This window comes from Bombina bombina, chromosome 5 (assembly GCF_027579735.1).
Source record: "Bombina bombina isolate aBomBom1 chromosome 5, aBomBom1.pri, whole genome shotgun sequence".
Lineage (NCBI taxonomy): Eukaryota > Metazoa > Chordata > Amphibia > Anura > Bombinatoridae > Bombina > Bombina bombina.
This window is the reverse complement of record NC_069503.1, coordinates 102343836-102364430: the sequence shown is the minus strand read 5'-3', so window position 1 is coordinate 102364430 and position 20595 is coordinate 102343836. Positions and strand designations below refer to the sequence as shown.

The following is a 20595-nucleotide window of genomic DNA, read 5'->3' as shown; positions in this document are numbered from 1 at the left end:
AAGCAGCAAAAAAGCCCGTATAGCAGAACTGCTACCCCAGCAAAGAACTGGACAAAAATCCAAGAACACAGAGTACGGACAGGAGGTAAAGACCAGATCCATAGAGGTCCCACAATGACCCGTCTCAAACAGCAAAGAAGCCTGTGTAGCAGAACAGCTACCCCAACAAAAGGATTCACAAAAGGGAAATAAAGGTGAAGTGACCAGCATCCGGCATTGGAGATTGCTCCAGATCGCTTTCCATAGGTAAGACTGTACGCTTGAACTCCATTTGAAATACTGGAGATTCACCCCCACCACCAAATAACAACATCTTTTATAGTGCACTGTGAACTGGAATATAAGGTACTATTTGGCCGTAGAGCCGAAGATTTGTATTTATTAACTACTTACAATCAACTTACATTCATAAATGTGTTAATCGTGATAATCATGACAAATTGAGAAAACTAACATGACTATGATACAACATTTACTGCATAACAACTCAAACAGGAAAAGAAAACAATCTAAGTAACACCATTGCAGCTTGCTTCTTTTATTGGTACAGTTAGAGACTTTATCTTCTTAATATCTGCAAGTTTGTGATTAATATTCGTTGGATTTAGACTTTATTACCAGAAATATCATCTCCGATTTAAACAAGTATCACGCATCTCTAATATTATCTAACTCGATAACAACACCTGAAAACCATTTGTTTAAGTGCAGATTACTTTTTGCTCCAGATTTTGTATTCACAATATGATTTAAACAAATCTGAAGAATCTTAATGTTATAGCTGCTAGAAATTTATATATGTTGTAGACAACTTTATACGAAGTGTTCCTCCTATTTAGTATCACAACTATAATACGACTTTTACTGTCATCATATATAAGTGAATAAGGATTGCTATTTTTATTATTTTTATTTACGAATATCTGATACATATTGACACTGGTGTCTAGATAAAAGCTTTTACTACATTTTTAAGTATTGTTTTTTAGATTGTCTACCCATATGGGATTTTAATATAATCACCATTAAACATATTTGTTTTATACTTACGAATATTGGTCATATTTCCTCTCAGTAACAGGAGTACATAGTACACTAAATGTAAATGTAATTATTTTCTCCCCTATGTGAATCAAACGTACAACTCCTAACACTGTCATACTAATAAACACTGGGGGTGTTTTGGTAATGAATAGTTGTATAAACTGGTCAGTATGAGGGCAGATTTGTATATTCCTGTGTCGTATTTGGATTCTATCACATTTATATGAGAGAAACTGAAGTGCACATAAAGAGAGGCACAAAGGACATCAGGAGAGCACTTCCAATCCGAGGCTTCTATAACTAGGATTTAGAAAGTATTATTACAATAACATCTCTTTTGATGCTTCTATTTAGAGAGTTTGTCCTCTTTAGGATAATTGTAAAAAAGTTTGTACACTGTGTAAAGTTTATTTGAGTGTAAATATTTGGTGTTTTGTGATACCTGATTTAAATAAAAACCTTTTCCCACTTTCTAAACATGTGAAAGGTTTCTTCCCTTGTGAATCCTTTCATGTTTTCTCAGATTACTCACTTGTGTAAAGCTATTTCCACACTCTGTACATGTAAAAGGCTTTTCCCCTTTGTGAATCCTTTCATGCGTTTTCAGATCTCTCTTTTCTGTAAAACATTTTCCGCACTCTGTACATATGAAAGGCTTTTCCCCTGTGTGAAATCTTTCATGTTTTCTCAGATTACCCTTATCTGTAAAACTTTTTCCACACTCTGTACATGTGAAAAGCTTTTCTCCTGTGTGACTTCTTTCATGATTTTTCAGATCACTCTTCCGTGTAAAACTTTTTCCACACTCTGTACATGTGAAAGGCTTTTCCCCTGTGTGAATCCTTTCATGCCGTTTCAGATCACTCTTTTCTGTAAAACATTTTCCACACTCTGTACATATGAAAGGCTTTTCCCCTGTGTGAAATCTTTCATGTTTTCTCAGATTACCCTTATCTGTAAAACTTTTTCCACACTCTGTACATGTGAAAAGCTTTTCTCCTGTGTGAATCCTTTCATGATTTGTCAGACTATTTATTTGTGTAAAACTTATTCCACACTCTGTACATGTGAATGGCTTTTCTCCTGTGTGAATCCTTTCATGATTTGTCAGACTACTTATTTGTGTAAAACTTATTCCACACTCTGTACATGTAAAAGGCTTTTCCCCTGTGTGAATCCTTTCATGCCTTTTCAGATTACCCTTATCTGTAAAACATTTTCCACACTCTGTACATATGAAAGGTTTTTCCCCTGTGTGAAATCTTTCATGTTTTCTCAGATTACCCTTATCTGTAAAACTTTTTCCACACTCTGTACATGTGAAAAGCTTTTCTCCTGTGTGAATCCTTTCATGATTTGTCAGACTACTTATTTGTGTAAAACTGATTCCACACTCTGTACATGTAAAAGGCTTTTCCCCTGTGTGAATCCTTTCATGCCGTTTCAGATCACTCTTTTCTGTAAAACATTTTCCACACTCTGTACATGTGAAAGGCTTTTCCCCTGTGTGAAATCTTTCATGTTTTCTCAGACTACTTTTTTCTGTAAAACTTTTTCCACACTCTGTACATGTGAAAGGTTTTTCTCCTGTGTGAATCCTTTCATGATTTGTCAGACTACTCTTTTCTGTAAAACTTTTTCCACACTCTGTACATGTGAAAGGCTTTTCTCCTGTGTGACTCCTTTCATGCTTTTTGAGATTTCTCTTTTCTGTAAAACGTTTTCCACACTCTGTACATGTGAAAAGCTTTTCTCCTGTGTGAATCCTTTCATGGTTTTTCAGATTACTTATTTGTGTAAAACTTTTTCCACACTCTGTACATGTGAATGGCTTTTCTCCTGTGTGAATCCTTTCATGCTTTTTCAGATCACTCTTTTGTGTAAAACTTTTTCCACACTCTGTACAGCTAAATGATATCTCCCCCATGTGGGTCCTTTCATGAGCTAGACGTTTTGTCATTTGTATAAAACATTTGACACCCTCAGTACATGTGTTTGGCTTCTCACCTGTGTGAATGTTGTGGTGTTCTAGGAGATGAGACTTATATCTAAAGCTTTTCTCACATTCTGTACATTTGAAATGTTTCTCCTTTGTATGAATCATTTGGCTAGACTGTAGACTTTTCTCTTCTTTAAAATGTTTTAAAAACTCAGTAAATGTTTGTGGCTTATCATCAGGGATAATAATTTCACTAGATAAGGCATAATTCTTGTCCTCTTGTTTGATGACTAAATTACTCTCTGTACACAATGATTGCTGACCAGTTCCTGCCAATTCACCATCTTCTTTAAATATCTGCTGTGATTTCCCCAATTTTTGTGAATAATCATTAGTGTCTAAAAATATTGGAGTCTGTGGCATCATTCTGATGCTTGCTGTAGTGAAGGGTTGATATGAACTATTCATGTGTTTGTCTACATAAAAAGAAATTAAAGAAAGAAAAATAACAATATGTATTCTTTATAATATATTCCATTTAATACAAAATCATATTATTAGTTTATACACAAAACAAATGTCTTCCATTTTTTGTTTATTTATAAATTTATTTACCTATAAATCATAAATTAAAAAATGATGACAAAGAATGTTGCATAATGTTCTCAGCCAGGGAACAAGTACACCTGTATTCCGCGCAAGAGAGGTGGCATCCAACATCCTCATTGAACATTGCACAAGCAAGCGCACATACAGTAATGCACGTCTCATGCTCAACCAGTTGGATGAGAACATGATTTCTTAATCATCACAGATTAATAATCAGATTGAGATGTTTTGAGAGGGTAAGAAGCAGTGATTTTACAATACTTTTAAGCTTCAGCTGTGGTTGTTTAATTTATATAAACAGCTAAAAACTTTATTAGTTTAATAATATTTACCGCAAAATTAAGCACACAAATCAGGGGCGGTTCTGGGGTGGTGTAAGGAATCTATATCCTTTTCCCTTTAGGACCACGCTGTCACACTACTGTGTGTTAATCCAACCCACTCTCCCTACTTAACTGCTACCTTGATGTTTAACAGGTGCTTTGTTATTTTGTTCAAGCAAGGAAAACAGCCATAGAAATTCTCAGAACGAGTTTTCTATATTTTGTTCTACCTGGATTTATTGGTTACCTCTCAGGAATTAAGAACTTTGTATTTCGCTGTTCAGCACTTTTTACATTCCTGGTTGCAGAGTAATTGACGTAATTCAGGTTTCCCTCTAACGGAGTTTCATTTCCATATAGGAATCCTGTTTCCAATTTATTGACCTATCCTCTACAACTTACCATACTCCTATGTAGTTGTCGATTACAGCTAAACATTTCTACAGAGATAAATCTTTGAGATTACAACTACCACTCTGTGTTATCTCAACTATGACACACCCACTGGCTCGTCATCATCCTCTCAGCTAACTCCGGGTAAACCACCTACATCACCAGTATCAAGGATTCCTGGTCAGCCGCAGCATTACTGATTCCTCTGAGTTCCATAACAGAAGTTCTATACTATACTCTGCTACCTATTATTCAGTTTCTCAAGTACTTTTCTTGCTGTATCATATATTATCAAGTAGTTGATACATGTTAATACTTGATCCAATTATTACGTATTAATTTCACTTAAAGCAGCCAAAAATCTTTTGGATATATCTGATCTATTGCCATGTGATACATTAACCAACTTGTCTGCAGTTGCAATCCACAGATGTTCAGGATTTCAGAGATTCCAAGGTCTATTCTTACATAATAACAAAGCCATAACATGGATCCAGCAGACCTCCCCCAAATAGTTTACAATCTGTCTCAACGTGTGGATCAGGGCCTAAGGGATCTACTGTACAAGTGGAAAATGACACTCTCAGGAAGGTCATCAGTGAATCATTTTCCAGTAAGCCTGTATTATCTGATAACAAACCAGAACCACAACTATCCCCTCCAGATCTGTTTTATTGTGACAGAAAGGCATTTTGCCAGTTTAAAAATGCTTGTTTGCTGACATTCAACCTTACACCAAAGACTTATCCCAATGACAGGATTAAGGTTTTAAGATTGATTTCTTTTTTAAGAGAAGAACCCAAGGTCTGGGCTGACTCATACTATGAATCAGATAATCTGATATTACCTTCATTGGATGACTTTTTGTCTGTAATGGATGAATTGTATCTCGACACCAATTTGCAAAAGAAAGCAAAAATGAGAGCACTGAAGCAAGGGAACAGACCAGTTGAAATGTATATAACAGAGTTTAAACAGTACGCAACTGACTCCCAATGGAATACTGTGGCATTGAGAAATCAGTATAGGCTAGTAGTCTGACTTGGTAAAGGACAAATTAGCTAGGACTGAATTACCAGACACTCTAGAGGCATTAATGAAGCTTACTATGCAGATTAATAGAAGACTCTGAGAAAAAAAGTGAACATCTGCATAGAGACTCAGGATATAAAAGAAATGTAAATCCTATACCACATGTCCAGCAACCAAGCCAAAGCTATTCAGTAAACAGCTCAGAACCTATGTAAATTGGAATGCTAAGGGGACGTTTAACTGCAGAAGAAAGGTACAGGAGGAAAACCAAAGCTTTGAGCATGTATTGTGCTAACCCAGCACATACAGTTAAGGACTGTCCTATACTGGACAAGAATAAGAAAAGTAAGTGCAATGCCTCTTTAACCTCATTAATTGTACATGACAAACCAGTTTGATCGAATGATGACAGAAGCCATTCTTGACACAGCAGCCTTTGGAAATTATATTGATAACACTTTAATTGATAAGAATAAAATACCACTCATAAAAAAAGAAAACACCTGTGTCAATCCGTGTAGTCGATGGTTCAGAAATCTCCACTGGTCCTATTACACTGTACCTATTTTAACTACTATACACAATTTCCACCATGCATATATAGTTTTCAAAGTCATTCCTTCCCCATTATTCCCTTTAGTGCTAGGTCTTCAATGGTTACGCATTCATGAACCCACACTTGATTGGAAAACTCTCCAAATAACCTTACAATCTTCATTACTGTCAACAAACCTGTTATACACACTCTCCTATTATGCAAATATCAAAAGTATCTGAAGATCAACTTAACATTCCTAAGGTATATTCAGAATTCGCTTAAGTATTTAGCAAACGTGAGGCAGAAAATCTCCCTCCGCATAGATCTTACAATTGTCCAATCGAATTGAAGCCAGGAACTACACCTCCATATGGACATCTATACCCTTTAAGTCAGCCAAACTTAATCATCTAAAGACTTATTTGGAAGACAACTTGAAAAAGGGGTTTATATGACCATCTGTATCACCAGCCGCTGCTGGTATGTTCTTCTTTAGGAATAAGGATCAGTCACTTTGACCTATAGTTGATTACAGGGATCTCAACAAAATCACAATCAAAAATAGGTATCCTCTCCATTGATTCCTGAATTGATTGAACGACTACATCAAGCTAAGTGGTTCACAAAATTGGATCTCAGGGGAGCCTATAATTTAGTCTGCATAAGGGAGGGTGAGGAGTGGTTGGTCGCATTTTGAACCAGATATGGGTTATACGAGTACCTGGTGATGCCCTTCAGCTTATGCAATGCCCTAGCCACCTTTCAGCACTTTATTAATGATGTCTTCAGGGAATTGCTGGATATATGTGTAGTAGTTTACTTCGATGATATCTTAATCTATTCTCAGTCTATTGACGCACATATCAAACATGTTAGGTGGGTGCTATCAAGACTTCAAGTGCACTGATTATATGCCAAAGCTGAAAAGTGTGTTTTTCACACTCAGGATATATCCTTTCTTGGTTATACCATTAGGGTCCCAAAGGAATTCCGATGCAGGAGAATAAGGTAGATGCCATGAAGCAATGGCCTCAGCCTACCACCAGGAAAGAACTACAACAGTTCCTGGGTTTCAGCAACTATTATAGGAAATTTATAAAAGGGTTTTCCAAAATCGCTAAACCCCTCACCCAACTTACGAGTTCTACCACTCCATTCCATTGGAATAACGAGGCTGCACACTCTTTTGAATATCTAAAAGAATATTTCACTTCAGCACCCATTCTTCGCTTTCCTGACCCTTACATTACAGTTTATATTAGAAGTCGATTCCTCTGACTATGCTCTGGGAGCTGTCCTCTCACAAAGGAAGAATCTTCACAAACCTCTACATCCTGTGGCTTATTAATCCAAGGTTATGTCACCTCCAGAGATGAACTACCCCATAGGGGAAAAGGAACTTTTGGTAATAAAAAGATCCTTTGAACATTGGAGACATTTGCTTGAAGGCACTGAACTCCCGATTATAATTTATACTGATCACAGGAACCTTGAATATACAGAAACCTCAAATATCCCCAGAAAAATAAAACTCTATCAGGTAGACAAGTAAGGTGGAGTCTGTATTTCAGTAGATTCAACTACCAAATCATTTACAGACCAGGATCAAAAAATGGGAAGGCTAATGCTCTATTTCGAAAAGAACAAAGACCATTATCATCTCTATCACCTGCCTCCATCATTCCTCAAAATAATTTCTGAGGATTGTTACCAGTATTCTCCTCATAACTTTAATCTGCCTTAAGTACAGATAAGGATCTGCCAATCAAAGACCTCAAAAAGGTCAAAACTCTACATACCTGAAGAACTTAGATCTGTAGTACTCACACAGCATCATGACTCTCCCCTCTCTGGACACCCTGGAATCAGGAGAACTAAAGATCTTTTAGATAGACTTTATTGGTGGCCTAATATGTCTAACAATGTCAGAGAATATATTCAAAATTGTATAACTTGCACAACATCAAAACCAGAGAACAAATCTCCTTACAGTCTACTGATGCCCATACAGATAACAGGCTAACCTTGGAATAACTTGGGATCGGACTTTATCGTTGATCTACTGCTCAGTTCAAGAAATAATACGATCCTTGTGGTCATCGATTTACTTACTAAGATGGCTCATTTCATCCCATAAACTCCCTTCATCAGCACAAACAGCACAACTTTTCCTAGATCATGTAGTCAAATACCATGGTATTCCCTCCATATTGACTACTGACAGAGGTAATCAGTTCACTTCTCATTTTTGGAAACATCTGTGTCAGGTTTTACAGTTAGATCATCGATTCAGCACTTCTTACCACCCACAAACTAATGGACAATCAGAACGCATGAACCAGTGGTTGGAACAGTATCTGAGGTGTTATTGTTCCTATCATTAAAATGAGTGGATGAACCATCTATCCATGGCAGAATTTGCCTATAACAATATACGTTAAACTCATCATCTACAATGACTCCGTATTTTGCAAACTAAGCATATCACCCTAGGATGTCTTTACTAAGTGCTGATGGATCACCTTGTCCATGTATAGATGACCTGACACATAAAATTACAGAAAACTTCCAAATGTTACGAAAGAATATCCAAAATGCACAAAGCAACCAAAAGAGATATTACGATCTCAGAAGAAGAACCCCCCCCCCCTCAATACACTGTAGGTGATTTGGTTTGGCTTTCCACCAAGAACCTCAAAATACAGGTACAGAGTAAAAAACTTGCAAGTTTATTCATCGGTCCGTATCCTATTTCTAAGTTAATCAACCCAAATGCTGTCAGCCTTGACTTACCAACTTCCCTCAAGATACATTCCACATTCCATGTGTCTTTGTTGAAACCATCCAAAGGAAAAGTACGGAACACTATATTACCACCTGCACCGATACTCTTGGACACTGAGGAGTTTGTGATTCAAGATCTATTGGACTCTAGATTTTTGGACGGTGAACTACAATATTAAGACCGCTGGAAGGGGTACTCTCCAGATGATGATACGTGGGAACCCCATACTCATGTAAATGCTCCAAGGCTTGAGTCACGGTTCCACAGGAGGTATGCGTGTCGTCCTAGACTTCAAGCCTTGGGACGGCTTGTTTGAGGTGGGGGTCATGTAAGGAATCTATATACTTTTCCCTTTAGGACCACTCTGTCACACTACTGTGTGTTAATCCAACCCACTCTCCCTACTTAACTGCTACCTTGATGTTTAACAGGTGCTTTGTTATTTTGCTCAAGCAAGGAACACAGCCATCTAAATTCTCAGCCCGAGTTTTCTATATTTTGCTCTACCTGGATTTATTAGTTACCTCTCAGGAATTAAGAACTTTAGATTTTGCTTTCAGGTTTCCCTCTAACAGAGTTTCATTTCCATATAGGAATCCTGTATCCAATTTATTGAACTATCCTCTACAACTTACCATACTCCTATGTAGTTGTCGATGACAGCTAAAAATTTCTACAGAGATAAATCTTCGAGATTATAACTACCACTCCGTGTTATCATAACTCTGACACACCCACTGGCTCATCCTCTTCCTCTCAGCTGACTCCGGGTAAACCACCTACATCACCAGTATCGAGGATTCCTGCTCAGCCACAGCATTACTGATAGCCATAGTGTAAACAGCATTCAAGCAGTGTTGCCTCCTTTGAGTTCCATAACGGAAGTTCTATACTATACTCTGCTACCTATTATTCAGTTTCTCAAGTACTTCTCTTGCCGTATCATATATTATCAAGTAGTTGTTACAACTTGATCCAATTATTACGTATTAATTTCACTTAAGGCAGCCAAAGATCTTTTGGATATATCTGATCTATTGCCAAGTGATACATTTACCAACTTTTGTCTGCAGTTGCGATCCACAGATGTTCAGGATTTCAGAGATTCCAAGGTCTACTCTTACAGGTGGTTAACACACACTGGAAATAAGGTAGTCATTCAAGTGTAGTTATGGGTGTTCCATGAGCGAGGTCAGGGCAGGGGAAGGTGGAGTTGCCGGTGTTCTGAGTACAGAAGTCTGGGGGCGAGTTTAGGCAGTTGTTAGACATGATCTATCTAAAAGGACAGAGGGGGAGTAGTATTTTTTACCCTGATCCTCATCCAAATGGGAGTTGCTCCTTCTTTATAACCATCACTGAATCAAATGTACTTAAAAGATGCAGATATAAATATAATAGTTTATATTTGTTTAATGAATGATTTACTCTATTTTCCCAGTAAGTAAAGTCTGCATAATATCTATTTTACTCACCTAACACATAGGAGTTCATGCTGATAACAGGCTCCAATGTCTGTGTTCAGGAAGAAGGTTCCCTTTTTCACTCCAGTTACATCAATACCCAATATTATTATTATTGGTTATTTGTAGAGTGCCAACAGATTGCGCAGCGCTAATATCTCTCAGTGCTCTGGCCGTGTCTGTAAAAAGTATATTAAATGGTTTAAAGGGATAATAATAAATAATGGTTCTGATTAACTGTACGTATGTTATAATTAAAGGCACACATAAAAATTAATGTGATACAGATCAGCTGATTAGGTTACTACATATGTGGTATTGATTCACCACAAGCATTTAGTACAGTTAACACTATGTGTGTTATAATTGCCCCTTAAAGGGACATTAAAGTCCAAAATAATCATTCATGATTCAGATAGGACATGTCATTTTAAATAACTTTCTAATTTACTTTTATCATCAAATTTGCTTTGTTCTCTTGGTATTCTTAATTGAATGCTAATTCTTGGAGGCTCCTTTGCTAATTACAGAGGTAAAAAGTATATTTCTATAACAGTGTTGGTTATGCAAAACTAGGGAATAGTAAATAAAGGAATTATCTATTTTATCAAACATTAACATTTTGGGTGTTTATTACTATCACTTTAAATATGAATCTTCCTAGATCTATACAACAGAATGGTAGAAAATCTATTTATGAATGAGGCCATATCACAACTTTACAAATATATTATAATCTTTGTTTTCTGTCATTTATATGAAACAATATTTTCACATGAAATAAATGGTAAATATAATTTGATTATATATAAGTGAAATTGGATACTGCAGTATGGGTATTTTACTTCCTACTAATTCTCACTGTCAGACATTTTGTATTTGTCATGTGCTCCACCCCCATCCTTTAAAGGGACACTGAACTAAATTTTTTTCTTTTGTGATTCAGATAGAGCATGAAATTTTAAGCAACTAATTTACTCCAATTATCAAATTTTCTTCATTCTCTTGGTATCTTTTATTTGAAATGCAAGAATGTAAGTTTAGATGTCGGCCCATTTTTGGTGAACAACCTTAGTTGTTCTTGCTGATTGGTGGATAAATTAACCCACCAATAAAAAAGTGCTGTCCAGAGTTCTAAAAAAACAAAACATAAATTTATGTAAGAACTTACCTAATAAATTTCTTTCATATTGGCAAGAGTCCATGAGCTAGTGATGTATGGATATACAATCCTACCAGGAGGGTCAGAGTATCCCAAACCTCAAAATGCCTATAAATACACCCCTCACCACACCCACAATTCAGTTTAACGAATAGCCAAGTAGTGGGCCGATAAAGAAAGGAGTAAAAAGCATCAACAAAGGAATTTGGAAATAATTGTGCTTTATACAAAAAAATCATAACCACCATAAAAAGGGTGGGCCTCATGGACTCTTGCCAATATAAAAGAAATTAATTTATCAGGTAAGTTCTTACATAAATTATGTTTTCTTTCATGTAATTGGCAAGAGTCCATGAGGTAGTGATGTATGGGATACCAATAACCAAGATGTGGAACTCCAGGCAAGAGTCACTAGAGAGGGAGGGATAAAATAAAAACAGCCAATTTTCACTGAAAAAAATTAATCCACAATCCAAAATATAAGTTTATTCTCATAAATGAAAGGAAAAATTTAAAATATAAGCAGAAGAATCAAACTGAAACAGCTGCCTGAAGAACTTTTCTACCAAAAACTGCTTCAGAAGAAGCAAATACATCAAAACTGTAGAATTTAGTAAATGTATGCAAAGAAGACCAAGTTGCTGCTTTGCAAATCTGATCAACTGAAGCTTCATTCTTAAAAGCCCACGAAGTGGAGACTGATCTAGTAGAATGAGCTGTAATTCTCTGAGGTGGGGCTTGACCTGACTCCAAATAAGCTTGATGAATCAAAAGCTTTAAACCACGATGCCAAGGAAACGGCAGAAGCCTTCTGACCTTTCCTAGAACCAGAAAAGATAACAGACTAGAAGTCTTCCTGAAATCTTTAGTAGCTTCAACATAATTTTTCAGAGCTCTCACCACATCCAAAGAATATAAAAATCTCTCCAAAGAATTCTTAGGATTAGGACACAAGGAAGGGACAACAATTTCTCTATTAATGTTGTTAGAATTCACAACCTTAGGTAAGAATTTAAATGAAGACCGCAAAACTGCCTTATCCTGATGAAAAATCAGAAAAGGAGATTCACAAGAGAAAGCAGATAATTCAGAAACTCTTCTAGCAGAAAAGATGGCCAAAAAAATAACACTTTCCAAGAAAGTATTTTAATGTCCAAAGAATGCATAGGCTCAAATGGAGGAGCCTGTAAAGCCTTTAAAACCAAGGAGGAGAGATTGATTTAATGACAAGCTTGATACGAACCAAAGCCTGAACAAAAAGGACAGCTTAGCAATCTTTATGTGAAATAAAACAGAAAGGGCAGAGATTTGTCCCTTCAAGGAACTTGCAGACAAACCCATATCCAAACCATCCTGAAGAAACTGTAAAATTCTAGGATTCTAAAAGAATGCCAAGAGAATTTATGAGAAAAACACCATGAAATATAAGTCTTCCAAACTCAATAATAAATCTTTCTAGAAACAGATTTACGAGCCTATAACATAGTATTAATCACTGAGTCAGAGAAACCTCTATGACTAAGCACTAGGCGTTCAATTTCCATACCTTCAAATTTAATGATTTGAGAGCCTGATAGGAAACACGGACCTTGAGACTGAAGGTTCGGCCTTAATGGAAGTGTCCAAGGTTGGCAACTGGACATCCGAACAAGATCCACATACCAAAACCTGTGAGGCCATGCTGGAGCCACCAGCAACACAAACAATTGTTCCATGATGATTTTGGAGATCACTCTTGGAAGATGAACTAGAGGTGGGAAAATATAAGCAGGTTGATAACACCAAGGAAGTGTCAATGCATCCACTGCTTCTGCCTGAGGATCCCTGGACCTGGACAGGTACTTGGGAAGTTTCTTGTTTAGATGAGAAGCCATCAGATCTATTTCTGGAAGACCCCACATCTGAATAACCTGAGAAAATACATCTGGATGGAGGGACCACTCCCCCGGATGTAAAGTCTGACGGTTGAGATAATGCGCTTCCCAATTGTCTATACCTGGGATATGAACCGCAGAAATTAGACAGGAGCTGGATTCCGCCCAAGCAAGTATCCAGGATACTTCTTTCATAGCTTGGGGACTGTGAGTCCCACCCTGATGATTGACATATACCACAGTTGTGATATTGTCTGTCTGAAAACAAATTAACTGTTCTCTCTTCAACAGAGGCCAAATCTGAAGAGCCCTGAAAATCGCACGGAGTTCCAAAATATTGATAGGTAATCTCGCCTCTTGAGATTTCCAAACTCCTTGTGCTGTGAGAGATCCCCAAACAGCTCCCCAACCTGAAAGACTCGTATCTGTTGTGATCACAGTCCAGGTTGGACGAACAAAAGAGGCCCCTAGAACTATATGATGGTGATCTAACCACCAAGTCAGAGATAGTCGAACATTGGGATGTAAAGGATATTAATTGTGATATTGTTGTATAATCCCTGCACCATTGGTTCAGCATGCAAAGCTGTAGAGGTCTCATATGAAAACAAGCAAAAGGGGATTGCTTCCGATGCTGCAGTCATGAGACCTAAAACTTCCATGCACATAGCTACTGAAGGGAATGACTGAGACTGAAGGTTCTGACAGGCTAAAACCAATTTTAAACGTCTCTTGTCTGTTAGAGACATGGACACTAAATCTATCTGGAAACCTAAAAAGGTGACCCTTGTCTGAGGAATCAAATAAATTTTTGGTAAATTGATCCTCCAACCATGTTTTCGAAGAAACAACACTAGTTGATTCGTGTGAGATTCTGCAGAATGTAAAGACTGAGCTAGTACCAAGATATCGTCCAAATAAGGAAACGCTGCAAAACCCGCTCTATGATTAAAGAGAGTAGGGCACCAAGAACCTTTGGCAAGATTCTTGGAGCTGTCGCCAGGCCAAAAGGAAGAGCGACAAATTGGTAATGCTTGTCTAGAAAAGAGAATCTCAGAAACTGATAATGATCTGGATGAATTTGAATATGAAGATATGAATCCTGCAAGTCTATTGTGGACATATAATGCCTTTGCTGAACAAAAGGCGGAATAGTCCTTATAGTCACCATTTTGAAAGTTGGCACTCTTACATAACGATTCAACATTTTTAGATCCAGAACTAGTCTGAATGAGTTTTCTTTCTTTGGAACAATGAATAGATTTGAATAAAACCCCAGACCCTGTTCCTGAAATGGAACCGGCATGATTACCCCTGAAAGCTCCAGGTCTGAAACACACTTCAGGAAAAGCTTGAGCCTTTACTGGATTTGCTGGGATGCATGAGAGAAAATATCTTCTCACATGAGGTCTTACTCTGAATCCTATTCGATACCCCTGAGAGACAATACTCAGAATCCATTGATTTTGGACAGAATTTGTCCAAAACATCCTTGAAAAATTTTAATCTGCCCCCTACCAGCTGAGCTGGAATGAGGGCCGCACCTTCATGTGGCCTTGGGGGCTGACTTTGGTTTCTTAAATGGCTTGGATTTATTCCAACTTGAAGAAGGTTTCCAATTGGAAACAGATTCCTTGGGGGAAGGAATAGGCTAGTCCTTCTATTACCAAATCTGCTTTATTCCCTTTGTGGCACTTAGTCACTGATTTGATCTAAATGTCACCACACTCAGTACTTTCAGATAGTTTGTTCCCTAATGAAAATAAAACAGATTTGCACTGAAATCAAATCTAATCTGCATGTAACACATTTTATCTCAGTCTGGGCACCTTTTACAGCTACTCCAGTCAAGAACAGATGTTTTTTAAAAAGAAAACGTTATTACAACCAACTCTAGTTAAACACATAAACAGTGACAAAACAATTATAAGAAACCATTTCACAGCTTTTATTATATGCTCAAAGACTATCATGAAATAGACAAAAACTTATCCACAGGGATAGGAAAACAATAATTTATTCAGTGTTAGGGGCTGATTTATCATAGCCCGAATGGGGCCGTATACACCCGTTACTGCGTGAGCCTTCAGGCTTGCCAGAAACAGGAGTTAAGAAGCAGCGATCTAATGACCGCTGCTCCTTAACTCGTCTGCCACCTCTGAGGCGACGGACAGCAATCAGCCGGATCGCATACACATGTGTGTGTGTGTGTATATATGTATTTACAGACATATATATATATATACACATAAATGCATTAATATATATGTATACATGTGTGTGTATATATGTATTTACAGACATATATATATATATATATATATATATATATATATATATATATATACACATAAATGCATTAATATATATGTATACACATGTGTGTGTATATGTGTATATATGTATTTACAGACATATATACACATAAATGCATTTATATATGTATACATGTGTGTATATGTGTATATGTATTTACAGACATATATACACATAAATGCATAATTATATATGTATACATGTGTGTGTATATGTATTTACAGACATATATACACATAAATGCATTAATACATATGTATACATATTTTTCATATTTTCATTTCGGCATTTATCGATGTGCGGCGAACATGATCTTCTACAGCGGATCATGTCTGCTGCACTTTGATAAATCGGCCCCGTTGTGTTTACATAGAGTGATAACAAAATTAGATAGTTTCTCCCAGCAAGCTCAGCACATTTAAAAGGATAATAAAGTATAGCATTACAAAATCAAGAGATGCATAATAACAATACAGTGCAATAAAACTTACTATGAATTTCAAAAGGAGATTTTTTCTGACATTTTATTCTACACCTGTGCCATGTGACAGCTATCAGCCATTAACAGACTCATATTTTATATATGATAAACTCTTGCATTGTAGGAACTTGTGCCTTATAACATGTATTTTATTTAATATAAACTCCTGCACTTGCTAAGTAGGAACTGGTGCTGTATAACCTGTATTTTATTTAATATAAACTCTTGCACTTGCTAAGTAGGAACTGGTGCCATATAACCTGTATTTTATTTAATATAAACTCTTGCACTTGCTAAGTAGGAACTGGTGCCATATAACCTGTATTTTATTTAATATAAACTCTAGCACTTGCTAAGTAGGAACTGGTGCTGTATAACATGTTTTTTATTTAATGTAAACTCCTGCACTTGCTAAGTAGGAACTGGTGCCTTATAACATGTATTTTATTTAATATAAACTCCTGCACTTGCTAAGTAGGAACTGGTGCTGTATAACCTGTATTTTATTTAATATAAACTCTTGCACTTGCTAAGTAGGAACTGGTGCCATATAACCTGTATTTTATTTAATATAAACTCTTGCACTTGCTAAGTAGGAACTGGTGCCATATAACCTGTATTTTATTTAATATAAACTCTAGCACTTGCTAAGTAGGAACTGGTGCTGTATAACATGTTTTTTATTTAATGTAAACTCCTGCACTTGCTAAGTAGGAACTGGTGCTGTATAACCTGTATTTTATTTAATGTAAACTCTTGCACTTGTTAAGTAGGAACTGGTGCTGTATAACGTGTATTTTATATAATGTAAACTCTTGCACTTGCTAAGTAGGAACTGGTGCCGTATAATGTGTTTTTTATTTAATGTAAACTCTTGCACTTGCTAAGTAGGAACTGGTGCTGTATAACATGTATTTTATTTAATATAAACTCTTGCACTTGCTAAGCAGGAACTGGTGCCTTATAACCTGTATTTTATTTAATATAAACTCTTGCACTTGCTAAGTAGGAACTGGTGCCGTATAATGTGTTTTTTATTTAATGTAAACTCTTGCACTTGCTAAGTAGGAACTGGTGCCGTATAACATGTATTTTATTTAATATAAACTCTTGTACTTGCTAAGTAGGAACTGGTGCTGTATAACGTGTATTTTATTTAATAGAAACTCTTGCACTTGCTAAGTAGGAACTGGTGCTGTATAACCTGTATTTTATTTAATATAAACTCTTGTACTTGCTAAGTAGGAACTGGTGCTGTATAACATGTATTATATTTAATATAAACTCTTGCACTTGCTAAGTAGGAACTGGTGCTGTATAACGTGTATTTTATTTAATATAAACTCTTGCACTTGCTAAGTAGGAACTGGTGCTGTATAACCTGTATTTTATTTAATATAAACTCTTGTACTTGCTAAGTAGGAACTGGTGCTGTATAACATGTATTATATTTAATATAAACTCTTGCACTTGCTAAGTAGGAACTGGTGCTGTATAACGTGTATTTTATTTAATATAAACTCTTGCACTTGCTAAGTAGGAACTGGTGCCGTATAACGTGTATTTTATTTAATATAAACTCTTGCACTTGCTAAGTAGGAACTGGTGCCGTATAACGTGTATTTTATTTAATATAAACTCTTGCACTTGCTAAGTAGGAACTGGTGCCGTATAACGTGTATTTTATTTAATATAAACTCTTGCACTTGCTAAGTAGGAACTGGTGCCGTATAACCTGTATTTTATTTAATATAAACTCTTGCACTTGCTAAGTAGGAACTGGTGCCTTACAATGTGTATTTTATTTAATATAAACTCTTGCACTTGCTAATTAGGAACTGGTGCTGTATAATGTATATTTTATTTAATATAAACTCTTGCACTTGCTAAGTAGGAACTGGTGCTGTATAATGTGTATTTTATTTAATGTAAACTCTTGCACTTGCTAAGTAGGAACTGGTGCCATATAACGTGTATTTTATATAATATAAACTCTTGCACTTGCTAAGTAGGAACTGGTGCTGTATAACCTGTATTTTATTTAATATAAACTCTTGCACTTGCTAAGTAGGAACTGGTGCTGTATAACGTGTATTTTATTTAATATAAACTCTTGCACTTGCTAAGTAGGAACTGGTGCCTTACAATGTGTATTTTATTTAATGTAAACTCTTGCACTTGCTAAGTAGGAACTGGTGCTGTATAACGAGTATTTTATTTAATATAAACTCTTGCACTTGCTAAGTAGGAACTGGTGCCGTATAACGTGTATTTTATTTAATATAAACTCTTGCACTTGCTAAGTAGGAACTGGTGCCGTATAACCTGTATTTTATTTAATATAAACTCTTGCACTTGCTAAGTAGGAACTGGTGCCGTATAACCTGTATTTATTTAATATAAACTCTTTCACTTGCTAAGTAGGAACTGGTGCTGTATAATGTGTATTTTATCTAATATAAACTCTTGCACTTGCTAAGTAGGAACTGATGCCTTATAACCTGTATTTTATTTAGTATAAACTCTTGTACTTGCTAAGTAGGAACTGGTGCCGTATAACCTGTATTTATTTAATATAAACTCTTTCACTTGCTAAGTAGGAACTGGTGCCGTATAAAGTGTATTTATTTAATATAAACTCTTGCACTTGCTAAGTAGGAACTGATGCCTTATAACCTGTATTTTATTTAGTATAAACTCTTGTACTTGCTAAGTAGGAACTGGTGCCGTATAACGTGTATTTTATTTAGTATAAACTCTTGTACTTGCTAAGTAGGAACTGGTGCCGTATAACGTGTATTTTATTTAATATAAACTCTTGCACTTGCTAAGTAGGAACTGGTGCCTTATAACCTGTATTTTATTTAATATAAACTCTTGCACTTGCTAAGTAGGAACTGGTGCTGTATAACGTGTATTTTATTTAATATAAACTCTTGCACTTGCTAAGTAGGAACTGGTGCCTTATAACCTGTATTTTATTTAATATAAACTCTTGCACTTGCTAAGTAGGAACTGGTGCCGTATAACGTGTATTTTATTTAATATAAACTCTTGCACTTGCTAAGTAGGAACTGGTGCTGTATAACGTGTATTTTATTTAATATAAACTCTTGCACTTGCTAAGTAGGAACTGGTGCCGTATAACGTGTATTTTATCTAATATAAACTCTTGCACTTGCTAAGTAGGAACTGGTGCCGTATAACGTGCATTTATTTAATATAAACTCTTGCACTTGCTAAGTAGGAACTGGTGCCGTATAACGTGTATTTTATTTAGTATAAACTCTTGCACTTGCTAAGTAGGAACTGGTGCCGAATAACCTGTATTTTATTTAATATAAACTCTTGCACTTGCTAAGTAGGAACTGGTGCCTTATAACCCGTATTTTTTATTTTTTTTAAATTTCTTTATTGCAAAATCATATAAAATATACAACACAGTAAAAAAAGTAAGTGGAAAGTGTTGAATACAATATTAATACAGTCCCTCATCAGTTATCTTATCACAGATTTATCATTACAAAATCCACCCCCTACAACACTCTCCTTTCCTTTACTGAAACCACTTATTAACCTTACAATATTAATTATTATTTTAAATGAATACAAGTTCCTTATATACAATTTATCTACTCCCAACCCCTCTTGCCTCCAAAAAGGAAAAAAAAAAAAAGAAGAAGAAGAAAGGGGGGGGGGGGGGGGAAGGCTACATCACCCTTTCCCCACTCCCCTCAGATAGTGGAATTATCTGTTATATATTTAGCAAGACATCTTCCCCCATATATTTAATAAATTCCAGCCATGTGTTCTTATAAATCAAGATATTTCCTTTACTATAGAGTTTGGTATCATAAGCCTCCAGGTAAGCTTGTCTGACTAACATTTTTTTTAACTGCTCCCATAGAGGGAATCTTAACATTAATCCAATTTGCATAGATTAAAGATCTTGTTAAGATTATAACCCATTGAACAAATCTGGTGTTTATCCCCCAGTTTACCTCTTTATTTAGGAAAATCGAGTTCTCACCTGTTATTTTAATCATCTTCCTTATTACCACAAATAGAAAATACTCAATTTTGCGCCACATCTGTCTAATCCTGGGACATTCAAACACCAAATGGATTATAGATGGATCTACCGCCCCGCATTTTACACACTTATTATCTATTAAATTATTCCACTTTTGTGCCCTCTGAGGCGGCGGACAGCAATCAGCCCGATCGCATACACATGTGTGTGTATGTGTATATGTATTTACAGACATATATACACATAAATGCATTTATATATGTATACATGTGTGTATATGTGTATATGTATTTACAGACATATATACACATAAATGCATAATTATATATGTATACATGTGTGTGTATATGTATTTACAGACATATATACACATAAATGCATTAATACATATGTATACATATTTTTCATATTTTCATTTCGGCATTTATCGATGTGCGGTGAACATGATCTTCTACAGCGGATCATGTCTGCTGCACTTTGATAAATCGGCCCCGTTGTGTTTACATAGAGTGATAACAAAATTAGATAGTTTCTCCCAGCAAGCTCAGCACATTTAAAAGGATAATAAAGTATAGCATTACAAAATCAAGAGATGCATAATAACAA

At 35.9% G+C, this 20595-nt stretch overlaps 1 protein-coding gene across 1 annotated transcript in view; it reads right to left on the bottom strand.

The window, feature by feature from the left end:
* Window positions 1–1064: 1064 nt before the first annotated feature.
* Window positions 1065–20595, bottom strand: part of LOC128660000 (zinc finger protein 850-like) — a 145951-nt gene continuing 126420 nt past the window's right edge. The window contains exon 2 of the mRNA XM_053713591.1: window positions 1065–2958. Coding sequence (XP_053569566.1) covers window positions 1517–2958 — 1442 coding nt within the window. The 3' untranslated portion in view covers window positions 1065–1516. The remainder of the gene's footprint in view (window positions 2959–20595) is intronic.